Source organism: Uloborus diversus, chromosome 6, assembly GCF_026930045.1.
Source record: "Uloborus diversus isolate 005 chromosome 6, Udiv.v.3.1, whole genome shotgun sequence".
In the NCBI taxonomy this organism is placed as follows: Eukaryota; Metazoa; Arthropoda; class Arachnida; order Araneae; family Uloboridae; genus Uloborus; species Uloborus diversus.
This window is the reverse complement of record NC_072736.1, coordinates 128,780,780-128,807,178: the sequence shown is the minus strand read 5'-3', so window position 1 is coordinate 128,807,178 and position 26,399 is coordinate 128,780,780. Positions and strand designations below refer to the sequence as shown.

At 32.1% G+C, this 26,399-nt stretch overlaps 2 protein-coding genes across 2 annotated transcripts in view; one reads left to right on the top strand and one right to left on the bottom strand.

The window, feature by feature from the left end:
• Positions 1 to 1,270: 1,270 nt before the first annotated feature.
• Positions 1,271 to 25,306, top strand: LOC129223820 (peptide chain release factor 1-like, mitochondrial). Its single transcript, XM_054858178.1, has 7 exons — positions 1,271 to 1,608; positions 3,292 to 3,380; positions 10,889 to 11,072; positions 16,048 to 16,211; positions 17,346 to 17,463; positions 18,090 to 18,226; positions 25,034 to 25,306. Exons 1-7 carry the CDS (start codon positions 1,275 to 1,277, stop codon positions 25,238 to 25,240), a joined length of 1,233 nt encoding a protein of 410 aa, XP_054714153.1. The 5' UTR covers positions 1,271 to 1,274; the 3' UTR covers positions 25,241 to 25,306.
• Positions 25,232 to 26,399, bottom strand: part of LOC129223819 (26S proteasome non-ATPase regulatory subunit 2-like) — a gene marked incomplete at its 5' end in the record, with an annotated part of 20,235 nt that continues 19,067 nt past the window's right edge. Inside the window, 1 exon segment of the mRNA XM_054858177.1 lies at positions 25,232 to 25,598. Coding sequence (XP_054714152.1) covers positions 25,294 to 25,598 — 305 coding nt within the window.

Sequence of the window (26,399 nt, the reverse complement as noted above, 5' to 3'; positions counted from 1 at the left end):
TCTTTCACAATTTCTTTGATGTTACTTTTTTTTAAAAATATATATAGACCGGCGGATTTACTAGGGGGGCGGTGGGTGCGACCGCCCCTTCCGTGACCGTCATTTTCAAAAAAAAAAAACAATATAGAATTGAAGGAATTACTAGCAATCGCTACTAATTTCAATCAAGTACAGTCCACAAACTTGCTTCGAATTAGTTTAGACAGTTAGTGTAGTCAAGGATGAACAGCGTTACCCACTTTTTAATTTAAATCTAAGCTCGCCCCCCACCCCCCTCTATTTTGAACTTTCATAGTTTTTATATATCTTCCAACCTTTTTCTTCCACGGACTACACTATACTGGTATGATAACACATTGCTATGACTTAGGACTGGTTTCCAAACCTGGGGGGGGGGGCTGGATAACCCCTAAGGGGAGATTTGACAGTTCAAGGGGGCTATATAAGTTCGTGAGGGGTGATAGGGGCGAGTGGTACTTAAAAGACAGGATAAAGGGGGGCAATTGACTCCATGCCTCCCCTACATGACGGGTTTGAGGGAAGGAATGACTTTTACGGTTTTCTACCACCACCCCCTGAATAAGCTGTAAATCCGCCCCTGATATAGATACTCTAATTTCTGAACTAGCCTCACTTTATCCCCAAAAAAATTAAACGGTTCTGCTTCTGCTTAATCAACATGAATCCAATGAGTGTAGGATGCATCAAAAGTGTGATTAAAATAAATTTAACAGTCTGGTTTTAAAAACCCGATTAAAAAATGGGGGGGGGGGGGAGGCAAACTAAACGCTTTTTTGAGTGAGGCTCCATTGGAGTTGAAACTTACATTTTCAGTCCTATTGGGTAAATTATTCAGTAATCACGCCCTGGATTTTATGACCTTATCTAAGCAGCTTGGTACTCTGCAGAGACTGACTGTGTCCCCCGAGAAGACGTCAACTTCATCTCCCTAAGGGCGTCAAAAAAAAAAAAAAGATTTCTAAAAGTATTTTGATAAAGTTTGCAAAAGTTTTCACTTTTTATTTAAGAAAAAACAGTCAATACCCTCTGAACTATCTCAGGAATCAGTATGGCCGCATTCGAACAAGTCAACTCGTTAACCAAGCCCTATCCAGAAGCAGTTATGACGTCATGAGATAAACCGAAAAGCTTATTTGAGTCCGGCCGCATTGGTTGCGCTCAGAAGCGATACGGATCAAGAACCTCTTTTTCTTTTACTTAGGGTGGCAACAACGCGTTTAAGTTTATAAACAAAACAAACATTAAGCATGAGCATGCCTTTGATACGAATGAAAAGTATTCATTATGCCGTTAAATTATTTTCGAGAAGAGCATTTGTTGCCCCAAAGGGCAAAAATATAAACACAGGAATTTCTGCATGCGCTGAAAAAGGGTTGGACATTTTCCAGTCAGATTTATATGAGGATATTCGGTTGCAGAAACACATTAAACTATTGAAAGACCGATATATACAATCTCATGCCCAAGCTGTTCCTAAAGCTGGTGAACATATTTATGGAAATGAGTTACTGCATAAAATGATGTCAGTTATTAATAGCATTGAACAGTTGAATTCTGAGTTGAGAGAGCTTTTAGTATTTATAAAAGGTGAATAATTGCATCTGACACTTTTTGCATTTGCCTTTGTAACGTTATTGACGTTTTTTTTTTTTCTTCTCTTAAATTGTGTAACTTATGGTCTAAAGAACGTGAAATCATATGCTTCTAATGATTTTAGTTCATTAATGCCATTTAATAAAATGATTGCAAGTTACAACTTCTTGACCAGGTTGTTATTGTTAGGTACTATTAAACAGGGTTCGATAATAGCGATCGTCAGTCGTATTTTGCAACTAAAAATTTTAGTTCATGGACGATTAATTTGACATTCCGGTAGCCATTTTAATGACCTTTAAAAAAAAAAAAAAACTCAGTCATCATTTTTTGGCTAACTTTTAACATATTTATGCATAACATATTATTTAATTTTGTTTTTCAAATTGTATTCCCATGTTTCTTATGCAATCTTCAAATAATGAAGCTAATCATTAGCTATTCATGGGATTCGGCCTAACTTTTCTATCCTTATTTCGAACCTTACATTAAACATGTGTTGAATGTTCAGAAAACTTTAAAATGATGTGGATCGTATTTCAAGCATTTAAACATTGAGTATCTACTTTGATTACCCCACATTATTCAGCATGCCGGAAAAAAGGGAGGTTCACCGGCATGCAGGAAAATTCAAGATTTATTTCGCAACAAAACAAAATAAAATTTCCTCATTCAGTTCCAATCAAAAAGCAAACCAATGTAGGGGGTAAAAAAATAAATCTCGAAAATAATCTTCTTTCAAAAAAAAAAAAAGAAATTTGTATTGCATATTTATAATATGTGCATGTGATTCAGGGTAGGTCATTATTAATGGTTAATTAATGGTTATTAAATATAAATTTAATTATATGCCAACAAAGTAATCAATTCAGAAGCAATCATTGTTACTGCGATTTGTTCATAACTTTGTTAAACAAATTATTTTAGGTTTCAATTAGAGAGTTAAGTTTAATTTTTATTTACTGAATAGTTATGGTAAATTCTTTAGCACTGGTTTAGGGGTGGTAGCTTACTGCTTAAATGTTTGCTTACTTAGTTTTAATTTAATTTTCATAAAATTATTTGTAATTAAACAATATTTTTCTTATTAGGATAACAAATAACATTTTAGTAAATATTTTTACAAATTTAAATTAAGAAATAAATACCTTTGTGCAGAATTGTAACTGGTAATCAACAACATTTTGATGCACAAAATTAACAGATTACTACATTCCCTTGTTTCGAGGTTTCAGGGAGCCTCTTTTTCAAGCAACTATTTGCATTGAATAAGAGGTTATGAAGTGATCTGCTAATTTTGTGCACCTAAACGTTGTTTGTTATCAATCAAAATGAAACTGTTTATCAATACTAATAAAATACCTATAGAACTTACATTCATTTTTAAGCTGAATATATATTTTTTTATAGTATATTACTTTCTTTTCCTAACCTCGATTTTTCCGGCATGCCGGAAAGGACCAGGCAAGTGTTATTAAAACTCTGGTGACCCCTGAATTTTGTGGCATGTTGGATAATATGGTATTCTGTGGTTAATTGCGTTAAAAATATTTAAGCGGGCTAATTTTACGCGGTTTTGATTATACGTTTTAAAATTTGACACCTTTATTTTGATTTACATGGATGAGTTTTGATTTTACAATGTATCACATTACTAAATTTTTTGCTCTCTTTTAGAACTTGAAGAAAAAAAGGATGAACTTCTGAGTACAGCCTTATTGGAAAAAAAGAACTTGGAAAATAGTTTAGAACACTTAAAAATTAAGGTAAGATTTTTTAAAATGACATTATTTTTCAAGTACAGATAATTATAAAATTTAGTTAATACAAGAGTTTTGTATATCCTTATGTTGGTTGCTCATAAAGCTGATTAACCAAACAATATAAAATGCACACTATTTTTCATGACAAATTTCAATAAAGGGTGTCACAGCCAGGGTTGTTTGGTTTAAACCAATTGGTTTAAAAAAAAAAAACATGCGGTTTTTTTAAAAAATGTTTTTTTTTTTAAAAAAAGGGCCAAAAAAAAAGAAAAAATCCATTTTACAGCTTTACATTGATTTCCCCACACATATTAAAAAAAGTAAAATTCTATTTATGCTAAGTTCCTAGCTAAGTTGCAGAGATAAATACTAAAATTGCAAAGTTGCTTCTTCAAAATGTATTACAAGCTTTAATCGAAAAAAAAAATTAATATATTTTTTATTTCATATATGTGCTATAACACAGATTTCAGTCAACTTCCATCATTATGCTTAATTTGCATGATTAGTTAAGATTTACTAAGGATTGAATCTTTTATTGTAGATGCAATCCATTATATTGCTCACTCCTGTTGCAGGGGTGTGACATTTTTGCCCATTTATTTGCACTTTCCTGGAATTTTAACTTTGACTTGTAAGGTAATCAACAGTCTAACTTAATTGTTAGCACCTAAAAATTAAGATTTGTTCTGCAGGTGAACACAAATAATATTTTCTGAATCAAATTTAAAAAAAAAGTTTATACTTCACGTATGTAACGTTTTTGGCAAAAAAAATTTCTTGAAATAGAATTTGCTACACATTTATTTGTTCTAAAGAGTTTGCATTTAATATTTTTTAAACTTCAATGCTGGATGCAACATGTATGCCAGTAAATAAGCTGTAATATAAGCCATGTTACCCCAATTTTTGTATTTTTGATTTGGTTCTTTGTTTTAGCGATAGTCGATATCTTTTCCAAGTCTTTCCAAAATAAGAACAGAGTCAAATATAGAGCAGCACTTTTTTTTAAAACTTTGTCAGTACAACAGCAATCGATTTTTTGACTGTTCAATCATGTACTGTTGTACATTTTGCTTAACTTCAATACTTGCGACATTGTGTATATAAAAATCAGCATTATGTAAGATCAGAAAGATAAAATATGAAAATTGTTCTTTTGAAAAGACTATGCTTAAAAATATAACTTTTACCTTTATTCGATAATTATTCATATTATGTTGGTTTTATAAAGTTTTTTTCTTGGATCTTCATTATATTTTATCTTAACCCGCATCACAACCACTTCTTGAAGTATTTTTCGTATCATAAAGGGTCTATATATACATGCATACTAATATGTTAATCAAGTCAAACATTTCAATCAATAGTTCCCCGTAGAAAGCTATTTTAATAATTTAATTTAGTTACAAGATTTTGTTCTTATCTCTTTAATCAAGAAATTAGGTATAATATGACTATTGAATAACTGTTAATTACATGGAACCTTAATTACCTTCCGAAAATTAATTGTTTTTCTCGCAAATAGTATTTAAACCAAAAAAACCCTGTTTAAACCAAAAAAAAACCTGGTTTAAACCAAAAAAAAAAACGGTTTTTTGGTTTTTTTTTACCAACCCTGGTCACAGCCATTATTTTGCTTATTTATCAGCACTGTTATGAAGTAACTATTACAGTCACTTTGAAAACATTTGGCATATTCAATGTTAATTTTCGACATACCCTATCACTCTTAAGAGGTAGTGAGAAGCAAAGTGATGTAAGTGCCAAAATTAAAAATTGGAGATAACCAGTTCAAATAGTAAGGAAACCTCTCTTCTGTCTTGGGGGAAAAGGTAGTACTAGTAGCCCTGGTAGGTGTTGCTTACTGCATGATTTAGAAAAAAAATGAAAGCCAATTAGGATGTTATATTTAAATGTGTTTTATTTGAAACTTGAAAATGTCCACTTACATCCCTTGCTTCTCACTGCCTCATATGTAATTCCCCAGTGCCTCGATAAAATGCATTTTTATGTTTATCTTAGTTTTTTAACTAAATCATGCTTTTGATTTAATAGAAATTTAGGTCGAAATCTGATTTTATTTTTTTTGTGATTACGATTCCTTATTTGTAGAAAGGAAATAAAGTGAAATGAACAAATGGTGCTTTAAATCCCTGATAATCTTATCAATTTATTTCTGTTTTATTTATTTATTTTTTTGCCATGAGCCAACGGCATCGACCATTTGGAGGAAAACGATCGGCAATCTTTTAACAATCGGCATCGGCCCATCGGCCAAAAAATGCTATCGGTCAAGCCCTACTACAGTGCAGAACCTTTTATCCGGGAAACCAGAAAACCAGCAACTTTTTCCCGATTTTTTTAAAAATAAGCATTTTTGAAAAATTAAGCATTTTTTTTAAATGCAAAAAAGAATATGAACGATTTCTTAATAAACACCATATTACCCACGTATAACTCGGGAAAATGTTTGCAAACACCAACTTCAAGTGGTTATCCTTTATATGGAGCAAAATTTTTCGAAGTATTTTCTTGATAAAAAGTACATTCGTAAGTCTGAAATTTTCGTCTTTTATTCTAACTGAAAGCTAAGGAAATGAATATTGTCGCATTAATTTCTAAATAATTTCTAAATAATTCTAATCTAAAGCAGTATTTTACTGAATGACCTATAAATAAAGGCATTTAGCATACGTGACGTCGCGAACGCCGTAAACCAGATTCGCGAATTTTCCGGATAATTAATTGATAGTGAAATCTGGAAATCCATTAACAAATAAAAGGCTGCAAGAACTCATGAATCAAATTTTTGTTGATATTAACGAAATGCAAAATCATTAATTATCAATAACTACTGTAATCACAAACACAAAACCTTTACAAAATTAAAAAAAAAAAAACACGATCATGAAAGCAAATTCTTTTTTACACTATAGTAGAAAAACATTTAGGTTTAAAAACTTAATTTTTTGCCCTTTCCTTCATTTTCTTTCGTTTTATAACATCGAAAAGTGGTGGATTTTTTTTTCTCTTCTAAAGAGAATGTGAAGGTCTCGGGTATTATGAATAACTTAAGTTTTTTAGTGTTTAAATTATTCTTTCACCATTAGTTTTTATTATTTCGATATTTATAAGCATTTCTGAACTGTTTTCTTCTTATTTTAATATGCATAACTATTTATTAGAGTAATTTAAGTTTTATAAACAATTGGCCAATAGCGCTTTTTTAGCGATCCGGAAAACCGGGAAATTCAGATATCCGTGATAGCGATAGTCCCGAACTTCCCGGATAATTGGTTCTCAACTGTATATATACGAGCTGAGACGGCGCATCAGCTTAAGATCAGTCATTTTGGATTGGAGCGGGTGTTTGAGTGGTTGTCTTTTCTGGCGAGTTATCGCATTTGGTGATTGTTCACTGCAAGTGATTATTATCGGCATGTGAATTGTTTATTAAATAAAATATTATTCACGGCAAATTTGGCAAAGCATGAAAATTTGCTGTGATAGCCCTAGCTCCGCAATGATGAAAAATCCAATCCAAAATGGCTAAACTTAAGCTGATGCATGGGCCTATCTATATAGGGGCTCTACAAATAACTACTCTGAGCTTTCCATTATTTTTTTTCTAAAACTCTAGATGTGAAAGCTAAGTAAATATAATGACAGATAAGTATGCTGATTCCAGTGGCGGCTCGTGCCTTAATTTAGTGGGTGGGCCTGCAGTTATGTTTATGGGTCATTCTTCAAAAAGTAACTTTTCTGGCACACGGCTTTTACAGTAAAAACTTTAGGGAACAGTTCATTTAGTAATGATTTTTATTTCCATCAAAAATATATCCATTTAAACCTGCCAACATTTTTTTAATAACATTTTTTATTTTAGAAAATTTTTGGTTCACAACATGTGAATTCTCACCTTCATGGAATGTCACTGTTTTTGTTGCTTAATAACTTGTTTAATTAAAAACAGTGATGTTCCCATCAATTTTTCTGAGGGTATACTTCCAGTAATCTATTAAGCACAATTTGTGTACATGAACATATACATAGTATGTCATAATATGAAACTTTATAATTTTTATTTTTTTTATTTATGAGTAAAATAATTGAAACTTAGCTGGCCCATTATTTATGGTTACTTCTAGAAGGTAACACTTTCATGTAACACTTTTATGTAAGAATCATGTAAGAATGAAAAAAAAGAAAACAAAAGGTTTCGAAATTGAAAAATTTTTGCGTTCAAAAGTTATGTTTTCTGGAGAATGACCCTAACATGTTTACACAGATAAAATAAAGAAAACAATGGTTAGTAAACTAATGCTGAGCAACATAAAATGATATTTAAAACACTTAATACAAACTAGTGAAAAGAAAATTATGAACGGCTGAAGTTTTTTTTCCCTCCTTCCTTTTACACAAAGTAATAATAATAATAAATGAATAAGTAAATATATAAATAAAACTCTATTAAATAACTGTTACATAAATATTTAAATGTTAAACTAAGAAATAACTATGGTAAAAAAAATGGACATAATTTTAAAGAAAAAATTGCTGACTAATCATAGAAAATTATGAAAATTAATCTCAAAACTGACGTAAAAGATTAAGTGTTGGATAGTATTATCATTAGGTATTATGGAGTTTTCTTTCTTTTCTTTTTTTTTTAAATTTTTTGCGTGGGTGACCAAAAAATCTGAGGACCAGTCCTTTTTTTGCCGGTGCCTCAAACCACCGGGCTGCTCTACTATTCTAAAAGAAAGTCTTAACACAGAATTTTTGAGAATAAGCATCTCTAACTCCAAAACCAACCAAATAACTAAAAAAATTATGTATGCGTTGTAAAACAAATGCACGGAATCTCATGAAACCGGCAATCTCCTTGCCTTATGGAAAAATTAAGACAAAAAAAAAGAAAAAAAAAACAAGCGGAATGGTTTTTCCCTGACACATGGGCAGGGGGCAGCCGATTCTCTGCTCTTTTACATGTTATTCTATTGAGCGACGTTGCTACTCTTCCCCGCTGACCTCTACTCTTCCCTCCAAACCGCTATAGACAACTACGATTTCGTTTCTTGCTTGGCAAAATTTGCCCACCCTTGAGTTGCAATGAATTCCTTCGGGTGTTATCAACCACCATTTTTCGCTTTCTGATTCAGTCATTACGATTGGCTAAGAGGAGAGGCGTGGCTCTTAGTTTCAGGGGCAGCTTCAAGCGAGCTCGCAGCTCTCAAAGCTGTGCACAGAGCTAAAATTAATGGGATTTAAAAACTTTCTGGTTATGTATAGAGATATGCGGGAAGGGGAGGGGGGCCAGATGTTTGAAATCTGTTGTTCGCCTTACTTTTTGCTTTTTTAAACTGAAACACAAAACGATATTTTTGTTAATAATGTATTTTATTAATGACAATTTTTTGGGGTGGGCCGCGCCCACCCTGCCCATAGCGACGAGCCGCCCCTGGCTGATTCTTCAATTGTTCATTGATTTTGCACATCATAACAGTATTTTATGTTGAATAACACAGCTTTTTTTTCCTTTTTGGAAGTGTAGTATAAATTCAGTTTGTCATGTGGAAAAGGTAATGTATATAGTTGAGAAATGGTTTTAAAAAATGTGAGGTGTTTACAATTGTCTAAAACAATTGTGTATATTTAGCAAAATGTCGTATGCATTTCACAGTGCAAAATGATGGGAAGGGTCTCAGCTCGCATCCCTCACATACAGTGTCTCTCAAAAATGTTCGTACACCTTGAAATTTTGTAGTAAAACCAAAATAACACAAAACTGAATTTGAATATGAAGTCCAATTTTTGTTCATATTATTCCTATGCCATTCTAAATAAAACCCGGAAGTTTTTTTTCAAATATTGCCTGATTTTATTTTTGAAATTTGTCAGAAAACGGAAAGACAGAGAAAAAATACGCCACAAAAGTCATCTTACACTGAAATATTTTTAAATAAATTCTTTATTAAAATTATCACATGTCGTTTTTTATTATTCTTGCATTGTGTTGACACTAAAGTCATTTGGCCTTAATTTTTTGTTTATTTATTCCCTAATATTCTACTCATTATTTGTAAAAAGCAACAAACACGATTCGAAATTTGATTTTTTTTCTCCCACAGTAGGGGTAAATTGTTTGAAATGTCTCTAACTTAGTTAATTTATACCATTCTATAGTGAAATGTTTGATAAAATGCTTTAAAGACAAGAATCAGATAGAAAACAAGGTAAGAAAAGATGAACCGACAAAGTTAACAATGCCTGATCGGAGATTTACAGCCAAAAAATTTATGAAAAATACACATTTGAGTGCTGTAAATGTTTCTGCAGAATGTAATGAAAAATTTTGCCTAAGTTGTTCGCCAAGTTCTCTGATCAGCTGGATTAAATGGGACCTTTTCCCGCACAAATTTTCCTGTTCGTGCGAATAACAGAAAACTTACACTTTCTGACGCAAAATCAGTGATAAATAAGCTCAAAACGTTTTGAGCTTATTACGACCTCAGTCCTCAAAATCCACATTAGCAACAACCATTCTTAAATACCGTTAACAGCAAATGTAAAAGTCTCCACAACCCTCCATTAATACAACTAAAATCCTTGATTATCTTCTGCCGGCAGTAAAAAAATAAATAAATAAATAAATAAAAATAAGTAAATAAATAAAATAAATAGCAAAAAAATAAACAAAAGGCGAAATTTTTTAATTCCTCCATTACAAGAAAAGCCTCAAAGCAAAATAATCAAAAGGGGAAATTTTTTAATTCCTTCATTAGAGGAAAAGCCTCAAAGCAAAAACAAGAGTTTTATTTATTCACAATAAAGGAAAAAAACGACAACAGATTTTTTTCTCTCAATGATTTAATTCACACTAATCAAAACTGATCTGGTGCAGGGGATAAATATCCAGTTTAAAGTTGTTTTTAATTTACTTAAAATTATTTTCCTAGTTTATAAGCCCTATGTTGTTTCAAATCCAAATTAAGAATATCTTCTACGTGGGTACAGGCTTTGATTGGAACTAATAACGAGACTGTACAATAATTATTTTCGGTAAAAAGAGTTATTTAAAGCCATTTTCGGGTCCTAAATTTTAAATTGGAACAGTTTGGTACTTTTTTGGCATTTGAAAACCGTCCTATGACCCTTCTTGGATGCAGAAGTACCTCCCTGCCAAATTTGGTCGAGATCCAAAACAAAATATGGATTTGTAAAGAAAACATACATACATGCACACACATATTGCCGTCGTTTTTCAGAGCAACACTAAGACATCTAATTTTTAGAAATAACACTGAGATATCGTACTGTTGCTTTGAGGCAACAATTTATTCTCTGTTTTATTCAAAAGGATTAAAGGTTTAAATTTGAAGGAACAAAAAAGGTATGAAAGATAATTTATAATTTTTTCATGGGCTTGCAAGAAACTTATTAAAAAAGAATTTTAAAGCTTAAAACTGTTAAGGCAAAGAGAAAATGACTTTTATTTATTTATATAGGTTTTACATTTCCTCATTCCAGATGAAATTGTTGATGATAAAGATATTATCTTAGAGTTAAGTGCTGGAGTGGGAGGACAAGAAGCTATGCTTTTCACAAAAACCATGTTTGACATGTACTGTCGATACGCACAGTGGAAGAACTGGAGTTTTGAAATTCTGAAATTTGATACTACAGATATAGGTTGGTTTCATATCAAAATCTTTTTATTTACTGATAAAATTAATTATTTTTAAGCACTTTTATTATACTTCGCATGATTGTCATGGAAAAATCTGAGGCCTGCTTTTGTTTATATCGCAGCAACTAGACCACTTAGAGATTTCAGGATGTCACTAAATGCTTTGCTTAATCTTAAGGTCCAACTTAAAGCTGAAAAATTAAAAATTCTAAAATAAAATTATTATTTTGGTTAGGATGGAAAACAGTAAATTTCATTAAATTTCCCCATTAAACATAAAGAAATTTACATAGTGAGGTCTGGTCTATGGTAAAAAGGAGATGAAATTGAAGTCAGAATTATGGGATACATGGGTGCAATGATGAATAGGGTTATGATAACATGATCGCTTCGTGAGAATTAGTTTTCCAATCGCGCAAAGAGACCGAATAAAGTAGCTGGCACATTGGTTTGCATTTTAATTCATGTTTTAATGAAATTTCAAAAATGTGCTTCATAAACTTGCTACAATATCTAAGTTTAAATTAACAACCTATTGCGATTCAGTAATGGAATGTTTTGAATCAAAGTGTATCTCAAAATGTTTAGCCAGAAGCTAAGGATCTTGGGATACAGTGGTGCAACTTCCGGTTTCAATTTCTTAGTATAGCGGGACCTCTCAATGAAATTTCTTTACTCTATGCCATTGAATGATTAAACATAAAACCCATTGCTACAAATATTCATCACCTTACAATAGTAATACCTTAGTATTACTGTTGTAAGGCGATGAATAATCATAATCAGGGCCGGATTTGGAAGTGTGGAGGCCCCTAATAAGGGTTCGAAAAGATCATCATATTTTCAAAAATATCCGATACTTTGATATATATCCGAATATTTTGATATATATATATATATATATATATATATATATATATATATCCAATATTTTCGATCTGTGAAAGTTAGGATATTTTGTAAAAAAATTTTTGTGGGGGCTCTTTTTTTGTGGCGGCCCCGGGGCAGTAGCCCCGCCTGCCCTCCCCTAAATCCGGCCCTGATCATAATGAAAATTTTGAATGATGGCTTCTCTAGAGCAAGCATGAAATGTATTTTTGCTATCATTGCTCTCATCTATGCCAATAATCAATAACAGGGCTAAGTAAAGAGACATAGTATCTTAATCACAAGTAACTTGTTTGTTTTGAAACATAAATTAGTTTGGGAAACCTTTAATATTTAAATGGTTTTAATTAAACTAGCAAACAAATAAATCCTAGAGAGAGACAAGGATTAATTTTGAGTGCTAACTGCTTAAAGTTGAGACACATATATAGGTTTTTTTCTATTTGGTATGGAGCATTTATATGAAAAAAGAAGGTGAAGTTTCGTGATGGTAACATTATTCTGTTTCTAAAATACATTTGCACTAAAAAGAATAAAATAACAGAATTTTTAAAAAAATATTAAGCACTTGTCATAATGCACTCAAAAGGACAAAATAACTTCTCTGAGTCAGAAGGTCAATTTAAGTATTACTGTAGTTTTAAAAAATTCCAAGAAAATGGCACCACCAAGCTTTCTCAATAAGCAAAATATACATTTCAACACTCAATGTTATGATTGAAAGTTAGATAATGATAAAAACTTCTCTTTATGACTTGAGCCGGACTTTTCTTCGTTTGTGGTGTTATTTCCTTGGAATAATTGAAAACTACAGGAATACTAAATCTGTCCTTTCTGACCCAGAAAAGGGGTTCCCCTTTTCTTATCTTGCTTTCAGTTATTTATGTTTGGCGGAATAGACCTGTAACAGATTGATAATACTCATTTTAATTCCAACTTGATTACTCATACATAGAGATGTAAAATTTCCGGAAATTTTGAAGTGATGGAAAAAAAACGGTTTTTAACCGTTTTTTTCCGGGGAAAATTGGAAAAAATGGAAAATTTGATTTTTTTTATGAATAAAATTTGGGTTTCTTAATAGCTCTGTGTTTCTTGTAACATACAAAGGGTTAAGTATTAAAAAATATATGCTATCCACACATCTTCTTTTTCTGCTTGACAGAAATACACATAAAGGTAAGATTAATTAGAAGAAAAAACCTTTTTATTTTACAACTGAGTAGAGGGCTTCCATGGTCAAACCCAGAAATAAATCAAGTCGCCACTATTGGGTAATGTGTGTCTAATCATAACAAATACATTTTCTATTTTAGATTGCCTTTGAAACTTCTGAAATTTTCGACTTTAAGACATGATTGATTTTTTTTTTTTTTTTTTGAAGAAAAATAATACAATGTTACTGTTTGAAAATGAAAGCTATAGGGTTTTGATTTTTTCCAATCCAGTCTAAGTCCAAATCAAAATTAAATTGGTTTTTCTTAAGCTAAACTAAAATTAAACTGGAGTTAAAGTTTATTCATCCGACCGTGCTAAGCACAGTACTAAAAGTAGTCATACCAGCCCTTTTGAACAAATTTGAGTTATTATAACCAAGTTGTTCTCTGTTTCCTATTTTACTTAATAAATAAAATGTTTTGTAGTCATTTAATCAAGAATGAATCAAATATATGGAAGAGTCACACTTTAAAATACAATATCTCAGCTTGAGCTCAACTGCAACGTCCCCTTTTTTATACTTAGAACAGCAGTATACAGGGTGTGGCAAAAAAAATAATAAAAATATCGTACAAAAATTGTATAATCGAATGGAAGAAAGGTAATTTCATTTTAATGAGTACCTAATTTATTTTTGTTTCTCACTTTATTAGGAAGTAATTAACAATATATTACCTAGTTTAAGTATTGTTTTTCGGTTTTCTTACAATTTTAAGCGAAATAACTGCTATTTTAAGTTGTTTAACCAAGTAGAATGACAGTTCGTTTTGCTTGTTGTGCCTCGACAAACAGTACTTGAAACAGCATGCCGGTTCAAGTGGCTTGGAAATGATAGTCGATGTTCGGAAAATGTACAAAAACAAACAGTGAACATTTCAGTTAATCGTCAGGTCATCCCAAAGTGAGTTCAATGAAATCCTTGAGTTTCCATGAGAGCAGTCGTTTGTGGGAATTTGTGACCGATAAATGCAACAAAGAGAAAAAGCAACTCTAACAGAAGTTTTGCAAGTTCCAAAAATTCAGGCATTCGTATGACTCTACAGATGCCAGAAACGTTTTAGACGGGCCCGCAAGTCTCTGCTGGAGATACCTTTCATTAATTTACAGTTCAACCGGTTCATATCCCCCAGAACCATAGGATTTGGTCTGTAGACACCATAGGCTCCCATATAATGGGGAAAGTGGGGGCTCAAGACCCTCCCCCCCTTTGGAAATGAGAACGTCCTCTTCCTTTTAATACTTTTTCTTTGTAAAAATGTAAAAACATTTTTTTCTTCAGCCATTAATGAATTAGTTATCAAAAATGTTAAATTTTATAAGCTCTAATCTGTACTAAAGTCGGTTTCCATGGGGAAAATATCCAGCTAAACCACGGGGAAAATATCAGAGCCCCCCCCCCCTTAAAATTTTGCATATGGGCACCTTGCTAGACACTCCAAGCACCTTAGAAAGTGTTAGATATCGCCAAAATCCGAAGTCCGGCTTGGTCTGAGATGGAATCAGGACAAGCGACAAAAAATCTAGTTTTTTGTGGATGAGGGCCGTAAAGTGAATCAAAAAGTGAACCAGAAGGACGTTTTAGAAGTTATTGTACTTCTGTGGGCTTAAGAACACTTCAGCATTGTAGACTGGACATTTTCGTTTAACTCCACACTGATTCATATGGCCCAAAAAAGACAAGAGTGGTGCAAAGTGCATTGTTTTTGACAAGATATCATCTTTTGAGTGGACGCTCTACTCGCTCGACCTCAATCCCATTTATTACACTGTATGGCCTATTTTAGAGTCAAAGGTCTACCCTAAACTATACATAAGTTTGGACTTTCTAAACCAATTGCTTTATAGGGAATAGGATTGATTAAAGGACTTGCTGCCCTTGAATGAAAATTTCAATAAGCAGTTGCATCTCTGTATTACTGCAAAAGGCTGGTAGTTTGAAATCAATTAAATTTAATGATTGCTAAAGGTCTTCTCATATTATTATTTTTTGTGTTCTGTTAGTTTATTTATTTTTAATTTAAGTTTCTTGGAAAATTGCTTGCATGTTTTTTTTTTTTTTTTTTTTTTTTTTTTTTTTGCCGCACCCACCCAGTACATTTGGTTCACAGTCAGCAGAAACACAGTTTTGTGATTAAAGTTATGCTTGTTTGTTTTATGAAGAAGGAAAATAAATTCTTCACTAAGGTTATTGGTTTAAGCTTTTTTGTAAAAAGTATTATTAAAAATTTTTTGATCTATTTATGCAAATTATATTGTCATACAACTACTTGCTTTAACGTTAGACAGTATTTAACATAAAACGGGAGGGGGAGGAAATTGCATCAGAATTTAAGCGTGAGGGATTTCTAATCACTTTTTGCTGAAAATTTCGATTAAAACCCTGAAAAGTTGGAAAAATTATTTTCTTTTTTTTCAATTTTTCTGAAGTGGAAATTTATTCCTTCGAAAAAAACGTTTTTTTCCCGTTTTTTTTTGGAAATTTTCCGTTTTTTTTCCCAACTGTTTTCATTTCTACTCATACCTTTATTTTATATGTTTATTTTTAATTTTAAACAAAACTTTTTTTAATAAAATTTTTGACTAACAAAATCTTTTAAATAATGCATAGTTAAATTTCAACTGGAATTTTGTTTTAAAAACTATAATATGTAGGTCTATGTTGCTATTCCAACGAGTTCAAAATTCTTCACTTGTATGTCAGTGGTTCCTTTAAAAAAATAATTGGTACTCGGCCAAAGTGCTACTTGGTACCTCCCTAGTATTTTTTGTATTCTTTTTATGACTATTACATCTAATGGGCAGAACATGCATACTGTTTTTAAATTATGATCGACAGTTTATGTTATAATGTTTCATTTTTCTTTTCTTTAGGTGGCTTAAGAACTGGACATATTGCAATTTGTGGTTCCAATGCATTCAAAGTAATGAAATATGAATGTGGTGTTCATAGAGTTCAAAGAGTACCAAAAACTGAAAGAGCAGGTAGAATTCATACTAGTACAATGACTGTAGCAGTTCTGCCTCAGCCGTCAGAAGTAAGATACTTCATTATAGCTTACTAAAAGATGAAGACAAGTTACTCTTACATTTTAAATGAAAAACTGTCATATAAGCTTTCTGCTACAATATGATTAAAGTGAAAAACCAACGTAAATAAAGCACAAAATCTGAAGAAAATACTGCATATAGCTATTTCAAGGCTAGGATGGAGCCTCTTCATCAGTGCACAAAGCTTACCAAGACAACCAAAAGTCGCGAGAGAACTGGATAAAGAGGGAACTAAAGTTTTCTCGCAACTTTTGGTTGTGTTGGGGAGCTTGCACTGATAAAGAGGTCTTAAAGTAGCTATATGCTGTATTTTCTTCAGAATTTGTGATTTATTTATGTTGGTTTTTCACTTTAATTTTACTCTTACATTTATGTGTTTAATATGCAATATATTATTTAATTAAAATTGATAACCATTCATTTATTTTAAATTCATATTTAGTGAATAAGTGCAGGACTCAAGAATAAAAAAAACTCCCTCTCAAAATAAATAAAAGAACAAAATTACTTATTGTAAATATCTAAGAACTCATTCTGTTAAAGATCAAAATTGAATCCAATTTTAGTATTAAAACTTTTTATTTAGTTGTTAAAAACAGATAGATATTCTTTTCAAATCAAATTGTACTATATTTAGAATGATCAAACATATGATAAAAAAAAACTTTGAAGACAAATTACATTCTATGTATTTCAGCTTTCAACCACATGACCTAATCTTTTTCTATGAGACTCCACACAGATGTTTAACGCTTTATTTATATTAAATGTTTTATACATATAGCTAGTGGGAAAAAATATATGATTGACAGGTAAAATAGTGGCAATTCTCTCGTTTTAAACTGAATGCATTTTTGACTATATTTATGTATTTACTCTTTTACTCTGATTTTTTTTTCTTGATTTACTTTGGAGATGAGACGGGTTGCAATTTCTAGAACCCTTCTTCACAACACAAATTCAAAAACTCTCTATATTTCTTTCTTCCGAAATGGTTTCGTGTTATTTTTGAATCTGACTACTGGTCCAAGACGCAATTTTACATCCCATTATATCTTTGCTTCAATGATTTATCAATAAGAATTGTGGTAGAATTACTATCTCTCCCATTATCTTTACAGATTGATATTGTAATTGAGCCAAAAGACATTGAACTTGAGTTTAAGCGCTCTAGTGGAGCAGGAGGCCAACATGTGAATACAACAGATAGTTGTGTGAGAATAACTCACAAAGCTACAGGTAAAGCTTAATATATATATATATATATATATATATATATATACACAGACACACAGGGTGTCCTGAAAAAGACTTTTCAAAAATTTATAACAGGAGAACAGTTTATGAAAAAAAACAAATTCTTGTAGAAAATTCATGTGATGGGCTCTAAATTCTTTCCCTCAGAGTTCCAAATTTTAGTTCAAAAATGTTTCAATAGATGGCGCTGCCACATAGCCGGTAAGTCAAAAAAGAAAATTTGAAATTCACCGATTTTTTTCTCCGATTGTGACATGGGATTACAACTGATGATTGTTTGAAAATATTGTTTTGTTCTTTCGTTCATTATTTTCGCAAAAAGTATGAGGTAATTTTCTATATTTGTTTTGATTTATGGCCTTACTATCTGCAGCGCCATCTATTGGAAAAATGTTCAACTAAAATTTGGAACTCGAGGGGGGGGGGGATTTATGACCCACCAAATGAACTTTCAGCAAGAATTTGTTTCTTATCATAAACCGTTCTCCTGCTATACATTTTTAAAAACAGTCAGTCTTTCTCAGGACACGATGTATAGGTATATTTAATATATTTTTTACAGAAGTTAAAATTTTCAAACTTATTCACTGTACTATATCTTATTATAGGTATTGTTACTGAAAGTCAAATGGAACGTAACCAGCACCGAAACAGGGAACTGGCTTTGAAAGCACTTCGTGCTAAACTGTATGAAAGGGAATTGCAAAGCTTCACACAAGAAACAAAATCTAACAGGAAGTTACAGGCAAGTTGAATTAGTTGAAATTTTTTATCTCATGAAGTTTAAATTAACATAAAAATATAGATAAGTATAAGGAATTTCTTGCAACAAGAGTTAGCATATTAATTCTAATTTTATTTTTAAAAAATGTATGAATTTAAAATTTGTAGCTAATGAAGTTATGAAATACATAAAAATTACTTGTATATAGCAAGCATGAAAGAAAAAGTATAGAAGGTTTGTGTTTTTAAATTTTGCTATCAAGGGTCTTTCAATTTTTTTTTTGAGGGGGAGGGAGGGGAGGAGGGTGCAAACAAATAACCGAGTAGTTAAAACATTCTTGAAAAGTAAAACCTGATAAACAAAATAGAGCCAAGTATAATTGGGCACCAATTACTATTTCTTTCAAAAAAAAAATCTAATATTGACAAAATAGACATTAAAGTATTTTTTGTTCAAAAGTTTATTTTTTGGTAAATACATTTGGCTCAACATTTAAGCTTGAAAGTGCTAAAACATATTTTTGTTTTCTTTTATTGTTCCAAGTTATGTTAATCCCTAAAGTTAAACTTCATGCATATACACTCACTCTGATCTCAAATGCTAATGGACTATGAATATGAGGCATTTCACATTAACTAACCTGATTTTTCAAATCATCTCTGCGCGACCATCTCTGAATTGGATGAAATTTTATAGAGGTGCAAAGATGCCTTTGAAACTAACCTATGGGAATTTTCAGCTTCCAAGATCTATATCCTGAGGATCTAGGATCTCCCAAAAACATTGCTCTAAAATGGATTATCAGCTTTGTGAGCGAATAGCCACATTTAGGCTAAGGTTGTAGGAAATTTTATCACACTGAAATTTTGAGAGCTTATAGCGCATTTGGCTGTTGATACGTTCTAGTATTTGAGCTCATTAGATAATGTGTAGCGTGCATTTAAACATGCGAAAAAGTGCAGGGAGGAAATTTATTTACTCGATTTTAGGTTGTCATAAATTTAACAAAAAAAATTCAAAGGCTCATACTTCAAAGTTTTACTGTCAAAGTGCTTGTTTTTAATGAGTTATAGTTGAAGAGTATAAAATTTGATTTTCTGAAAGATATTGTGATCCAAAGTAGGCTATCAAAATAGTTCACATGAAAAACAGCCTATCTTCAATGCACTGTAGCTGAAGTTGACATTTTGGCACTGTGCATCTTTTTTTCGTTAGTACTATAAGAAAAATCTTTTTCCTGCAAAAAAAAAAGGTTCTTTTTTCGATGGTGTTCTTTCAGATAAGGATAGAAAAATGAACTTTAATTTTTGTCTGTCGTAACAAACTTCCATGTTTAGGCTTTGCTTGCAGAAAATTTTATCACACTTGAAGTCTGTATTTTAGGGAATTTAAAGACTTCTGGTTGTTAATATGTTTTAGTATTTTTGAGAATTTGAGCTTCTTAGTCATTTACATTAGCAAACATGTAACTCTTAAAAATGTGTGTCGGGGAAATTTTTTCTAAGGTTTTAGGCTGTCATAAATTTTTAGCAAAAATAATTCAAAAGCTGTAGTTCTATTGTCAAAGCTTTGTAGTTCTATCGTCAAAATGCTTGTTTTTAATGGGTTACAGTTACAGAACGTAAACATTGATTTCCCAAATATTTTGTTATCGAAAGTGGCCATCAAAGATTCTTCACATGAAAAATAGACTTTTCAATGCCCAATAGCTCAGGTTTGTCACCTTCAATCTTGTTTTAGTTAGTACCATCAGAAAAAACAAGCTTGCAAAAAAAAAAGAACTTGAAATCCTATCTGTTCTTCACGAGAAAAGCTTGTTCTACTCTGTATAACAGATTCTAATTTACACGGAAACTGGTTTATAGTAGTTTTACAACTACTATAAGTCAAAAACTTTGTTATTCTTTTTAAAAAAAAAGTTAGTCTGCAAATTAAAAATATGAGAGAAACGGAAAAATATCTTGTTCTGTCTGATGTATTAATCTGTTTCCAGAACAAGATATTTTTCTGCTTCAATCAAATTTAATTTGCAAACTCACTTTTTAAAAGAGGAATAAAAACTTTGACTAATAACATTCCCAAAATCACTATTCATTGTAGAACAAGGTTTTTTTTGCGAACGACAAAGAGTACTTCAAGCTCTTTTTTTTATGCTTATCTGAAAGTACACTGCCTGGAAAAAATCTGTTATGTCTAATGGTACTTACAAAAAGAATATTGAAGGCCAAAATCTTTTTGAAAATCAATATTTGTGCTTTGCAACTGTAACCCATTAATAACATGCATTTTGACAGTAGAATTAAGAAATACAAGCTTTTGAATTATTTTTGTTCAGAATGTGTGTGATCTTTCTAAATTCCAGGAAAATTTCCCCACTTCGTTTTGTTAATACTTTACATGCTTGCTACACAAAAGTTAATGAGCTCAAACTCACAAAAATACATACTAGCATGTATGTATTTACAACTAAAAGTACTTGAAGCTCCCAAAATTTCAGGCTTCTGGTGTAGTAAAATCTTCTGCAACCTTAGCCTAAACATGGCAATTTGTTACAACGCAGTATTTCAAGCTCATTGTTTTTACCTGTGTTTGAATACCATCAAAATAGAAACTGATTTTTACAGGGAAAAAAATACATTCTTTTTAATGGTACTAATTTAATGGAAACTGAACATTTGCATATGTTGGTTACACAGGCATCTCTGCACCTCTAATAAATTTCTTCCAAGTTGGTGATGATCGAACAAGGATCGCTAGGTAACTTTAAGTAGAATGACTCATAGACATATTAGTCCAAGATCCAGCTGCAAAATTTTGCACTCATTGAGTATAAAGTCAAAATCAAATTTTTATATTACATAAAAGGGGCAATGTGTTTTGGCTAGGTTGCCTAGCAAGAAGTGCCCACAAGTATTTTTTATCAAATTAATATTGTTTGACAATTTGGGGTAAAAATGACGTATTTGTTATTAAAATAAACTATACTCTATTCCAAAGAAATATACCTAAAGAGTTTGAAAGGTTATGATTGCCGTTGCGCCAGGGCTGTGGAGTCGGAGTCGAAGAGTCGGAGTCGGACTGTTTTTGGGGTAAAGGAGTCGGAGTCGGAGTTGTTAGAAAACTTACTGACTCTGACTCCGTTTCTTTTTTTCTTTCCTTTTCACCGACTCTCCTTGCATTTTTTAAAAACTGACTACCAATTGGTTCAATTACATGTATAAAAAGATACTAATGAGAAAATAACTGCCATTATGGCAATCAGCTAGCCTGAATGCTTACCGAACTTACTGTAGCCGTCCTCTAGTTTGCTTGCTTTTTAACTAATAGCGACTGTCAGCAAACGGTTTTGTTTTCTAACATTTCAAGTAATCACTTTCAAATAAAAATAGAAATATAGTGTTTTGTTCGATCTTAGTTATAAAATAGCGAAAGAAACGTAACAAATTAATAAGTCGAGGCCCGTAGCTAAGGTTGAAACGTTTAAGAGTGATTGACAAATTCAAAAACGTTCTGGCGCGAAAGCACGAATCCAAAAGATCCGATGAAAAATAATCTAATGTTTTTTTCTTTATGAAGACTATTTCTATAAGCTTGGTTCTCACTAAAAAGTATGGAACAAAATAAGTGTAAATGATTTCTTGATTGCAACACTCAATAATTGCAGCTAATCTTAAAATCTTAATATTAAGGTTAATTCTAAAGCAGACAATAAAATTTAAATTAAAAATTTAGCGAAGAAGAAATATAGGTATAGTAAAAGCTATTCGTACAAATTTGTATACCGGCCGCATTTTGTGTAAAATTAGCTCCTGATGTATATGTGCCCTATTTTCGTTGAAATTTGATTGATGAAATATAATTTAAAATATATTCGCGAAAATTTTCAGAATTAAAGTATTTATAAACTCTGAAATTAACTTTGGGTGTCATCTACCTGATGGGTGTCACCCAGGGAAAACCACCCCCTCTCAAGAACTTGGATTTAGAAAAAAAAAAAAAAGCTTTTTTTCTCTCAAGTTACAGCTTTCAAAAATTGAAAGCACACGATTTGATCAATATCTATTTGTTAAACATTAAAGGGGGGCAAATTGCAGATAATCCTTTTCAAATTTTTTAAAAGGGATTTTTAAGTCATCTCACTTCTTATCTCGTAACTGTTGGAAAATTTGATTTTTAAATTGAATTTCTAACGTTGTATGCGTCTTGGGTTTACAATAAAAAACAAAATGCGAAATTTTCATGAAAAGGAATCAATATTTCAATCTCTGTTTAGAGGTTTTCCCCCTTCCCCTGAAGGGGGAGAGGGAGTTGAAAAAATACAATTAAAAAAATCAAAAACATCCGGAGTCGGGCGTTTCAAAGTCCAGGAGTCGGAGTCGGCCATTTTCCTTCCGACTCCGCAGCCCTGCGTTGCGCAACTGGCCGCAATCTATTCACAGCCACATGTAAACGGGTACTATAGGTGCACATTTATGCTCTCATAAAGTATAGTCATTATTTATATATCAAATTGAAGCAAATTTTTTTCTGAACGTGATAAACTAAGGTTGTCTATGCAAAAATGGCCGCAAGTGGGTTTTGCCAGCTGTTAAAGATTGCTTAGCGCTTTACAATATTCGTTCGACAGGGATGGCGATAGCCAGCTCTACACATGGCGTATTCAGAGGGGGGCAAGGTTGGGCAGCTCCCCCCCCCCTCATCTTCAAAAATAAAAATTATTTAGAATTACAAAAAATTAAATTGACGGTTGTTTCAATTTCTAAATTTATCAAAGAGTTCATATGTAGTAACTTGTTTCTGAGTTTGAAAGTGTGTACATCTTCTTTGGGAGCTCATTGAAACGGGAAAGTAATCAGTGTTTAGTTGGGTTAATACCGCACTCATTTTAGAATTTCATTGCTTCCAAAATCTTGAAATAAAAAAGGTGGGGGGATGGGGGCTAAAAACCAGTCTTCTAACTTCCCAAATGATAGGACTATTCAGGTGCGCTCCTAACTTAAAATTTTATCAGGGTGGAAACTTTCAATGGGCCGAATGGAACTCCAAATTTTGCCGAATGATATTTTTATCATATCCTCAAGCAAAACTTTCCGCATGATGATATTTTTGACCTATTGTCAAGTAAAATTTGCCGAATAAGAAATTTTTTGGGAGGTCACTGTGACCTCCCATCAGGGCTCCCCTACGGCTGCCCCCCCCCCCTCTTCTTTCATTGTTGAGCTGGATACGCCCATCGTTGTACGAGTTTTTAAAGTCATCGCACATGTGTCAATTGTTAGTGTTCTCAACCAACGGTGCAAACAGTGGTAAAAACTAATGCTCCAAAAGAAATAAAATTTTGTTGGTTACATTTGAAATCCCATATACATATAACATGTATCCCTCAATAAAAGGTAAAAAAAATCTTTAAATAATTTTGTTTTTCGGAAACATTTTCTGTATAATATAACTGTCTTGTCATGAATAATTGGGGTCATATTCTTTCACAAACATTAATCTTTTATTCTAATTTTATAGATGAAAGGCATTTTACCTTTTATATATATGTTGAGGAATACATGTTATATGTATATGGGATTTCAAATGTAACCAACAAAAATTTATTAATTTTATTTCTTTTGGAGCATTTGAAATTAGTTTCTACCACTGTTTGCACCGTTGGTTGAGAACACTAACAATTGACGCATGCGCGATGACTTTAATAACCCGTACAACCAAGTGCGTATCAAGCTCAACCATGAAAGGAGAGGGGGAGGGGGGCAGTTGTAGGGAAGCCCTGATGGGCAAATTCGGCAAATTCTGTTTCACAATATGGCAAAAATATCACAATTCGGAAATTTTTGTTTGCTGATGTGATAAAAATATCGTTCAGCAAAATTTGGAGTTTCATTAGGCGACATATGATCATTCGGGGAAATTTGGAATTCCATTCGGCCCATTTCCACCTTGAGAGTTTAAACCCTGATAAAATTTGAAGTTCGGGGCGCACCTGAAAAGTCCCATCATTTGGGAAGTTAGGAGGCTGGTTTTTAGCACCCCCCCACACACTTTTTTAATTCCAAGATGGAAATGAAATTCTGAAATGAGTGCGGCATTAACCCAACTAAAAACCAATTACTTTCCATTTTCAATAGGCTTCCAAAAAAGAGTTATATACTTTTAAATTCAGGAAGAAGTTACTACATCTGAACTCTTTGATAAATTTAGAAATTGAAACAATCGTCAATTATTATTTTTTTAATTCTAAATATTTTTTATTTTTGAAGTTGAGGAGGGGAGCTGCCCAACCTTGCACCCCTCTGAATACGCCATGTCTAGAGCTGGCTATCGCCATCCCTGTCGAACGAATATTGTAAAGCGCTAAGCAATCTTTAACAGCTGGCAACCCCTACTTGCGGCCATTTTTGCATAGACAACCTTAGTTTATCACGTTCAGAAAAATATTAGCTTTAATTTGATACATAAATGATGACTATACTTTAGGAGTGCATAAATGTGCACCAATAGTACCCGTTTACATGTGGCTGCGAATAGATTGCGGCTAGTTGCACAACGGCAACCATAACTTTTTAAGTTCTTTAGGTATATTTCTTTGAAGTAGAGTATAGTTTATTTCAATAACAAATACGTTATTTTTACCCCAAAATGTCATAATATTAATTTGATAAAAAATACTTGCGGGCACTTCTTGCTAGGCAACCTAACCAAAACACATTGCCCCTTGCATAATGTAATATAAAAATTTGTTTTCGACTTTATACTCGACGAGTGCAGAATTTTGCTGCCAGATCTCCATACTGTATGTTCAATATCTATTTCCTCCTACAGATTGGAACAGCAGCAAGATCCGAAAAGGTTCGAACGTACAACTATCCTCAAGACAGAATTACAGATCATAGAGCTCACATTAATATGTTTGATATAGAACTATTTTTTCAAGGAGAAGAACATTTTGATCAGTTATTGAAAAAATTAGAAACATGGAACCAAGTACAGTCCTTACATGAAATTTTAAATAAATATGATGCTAATTGAAAATTTTATTTCTATAAAACATTTATTCACGTAAAAGATTTTAATTACAGATTTCACATTGCAGTATAATTTGGGTTCTTCCGTAAAATTACAAAACCTTCCAGAATGGGCGTCAAAGGCACATATTCTTCAGTAGCAAGTTCTGCCCTTTCGCCATAAGCTAATAACACAGGTGTAGTATGGGTTTGAAAACCTGTAATAGTCTTTGGTTTCCCTGCCTGTCCAACAACATCTACAGCTTGACCAACTCTTACAGGCACTGGTAGAGGTTGTAGTTCTTCATCGAACGTAACTAACATTCTAGGCTGCATGGCAGCCACTAGGTTGTACAGTACATAGTGTGAATTTTTAAGTATAACTAGAAAAGAGAGATAAAATTATTTTATGAACATCTTGTGTTTGGGCCATTTCACAGTATTTTGGACAAATAGAGCTTGCATAACATGACACTTTTTTTTACCATAACTACTTAATTTACTGTTTAATTAGCACATTTTAATTTGAGTGTATGTTGTAGGACAAACTGAAAATAAAGTATGCTAATTAAACAGTAAATTAAATAGTTGTGGCAAAAAAGTCATGTTACAGATTCTACATAAATGTCAAGAATACTGTGAAATGACCCTTTAACAGATTAAAAATATTAATTACATTATTCATGGTGATATAAGTCAAGAATATTCTCATATAATTTTCTTTTAAAAAAATAAGTACTGTGAAAGGTTCTTTTGCGGACTGAAAATGTCGCAAATTTTAAGCGAACAGAACTGAAAGTTCAACAAAAAATATTTCGAAAGGCTTAAATTTTGCAATTACATCACTCTTAAAATTCGCAAAAATTAAATACTATTACAGTATTATATTCTAAGTGTAAATATTTCATTAACACATTTTAGCTCTATAAATTTATAGATTTGAAGATATTTCTACTTCTAGAACTTAAAAACAAATATATAATTGATAACTAACAGAGGCGTGTGCAGAGCTTCAGTAATGGGGGTACCACTGTTGGTCTTGACTACTGCATCCAGGCCCCTCAGTTAATGTAGTCAGGAGGAGGACAATTACCACTCAATTTTTCCCCTCCCGCAATAATGCTACTCCATCTTAAATTATTTTCTATGGTTTTTGCTTATTCTTCATTTTTATTTTTTCCCCA

Excerpts from the sequence above, each read along its gene's own strand:
- LOC129223820 (XM_054858178.1), top strand. The coding sequence starts at position 1,275 with ATGCCTTTGATACGAATGAAAAGTATTCATTATGCCGTTAAATTATTT. Across the intron at positions 16,212-17,345 it reads TTCTGCCTCAGCCGTCAGAA|ATTGATATTGTAATTGAGCC; the intron begins GTAAGATACTTC and ends TTATCTTTACAG. Across the intron at positions 17,464-18,089 it reads AATAACTCACAAAGCTACAG|GTATTGTTACTGAAAGTCAA; the intron begins GTAAAGCTTAAT and ends ATCTTATTATAG.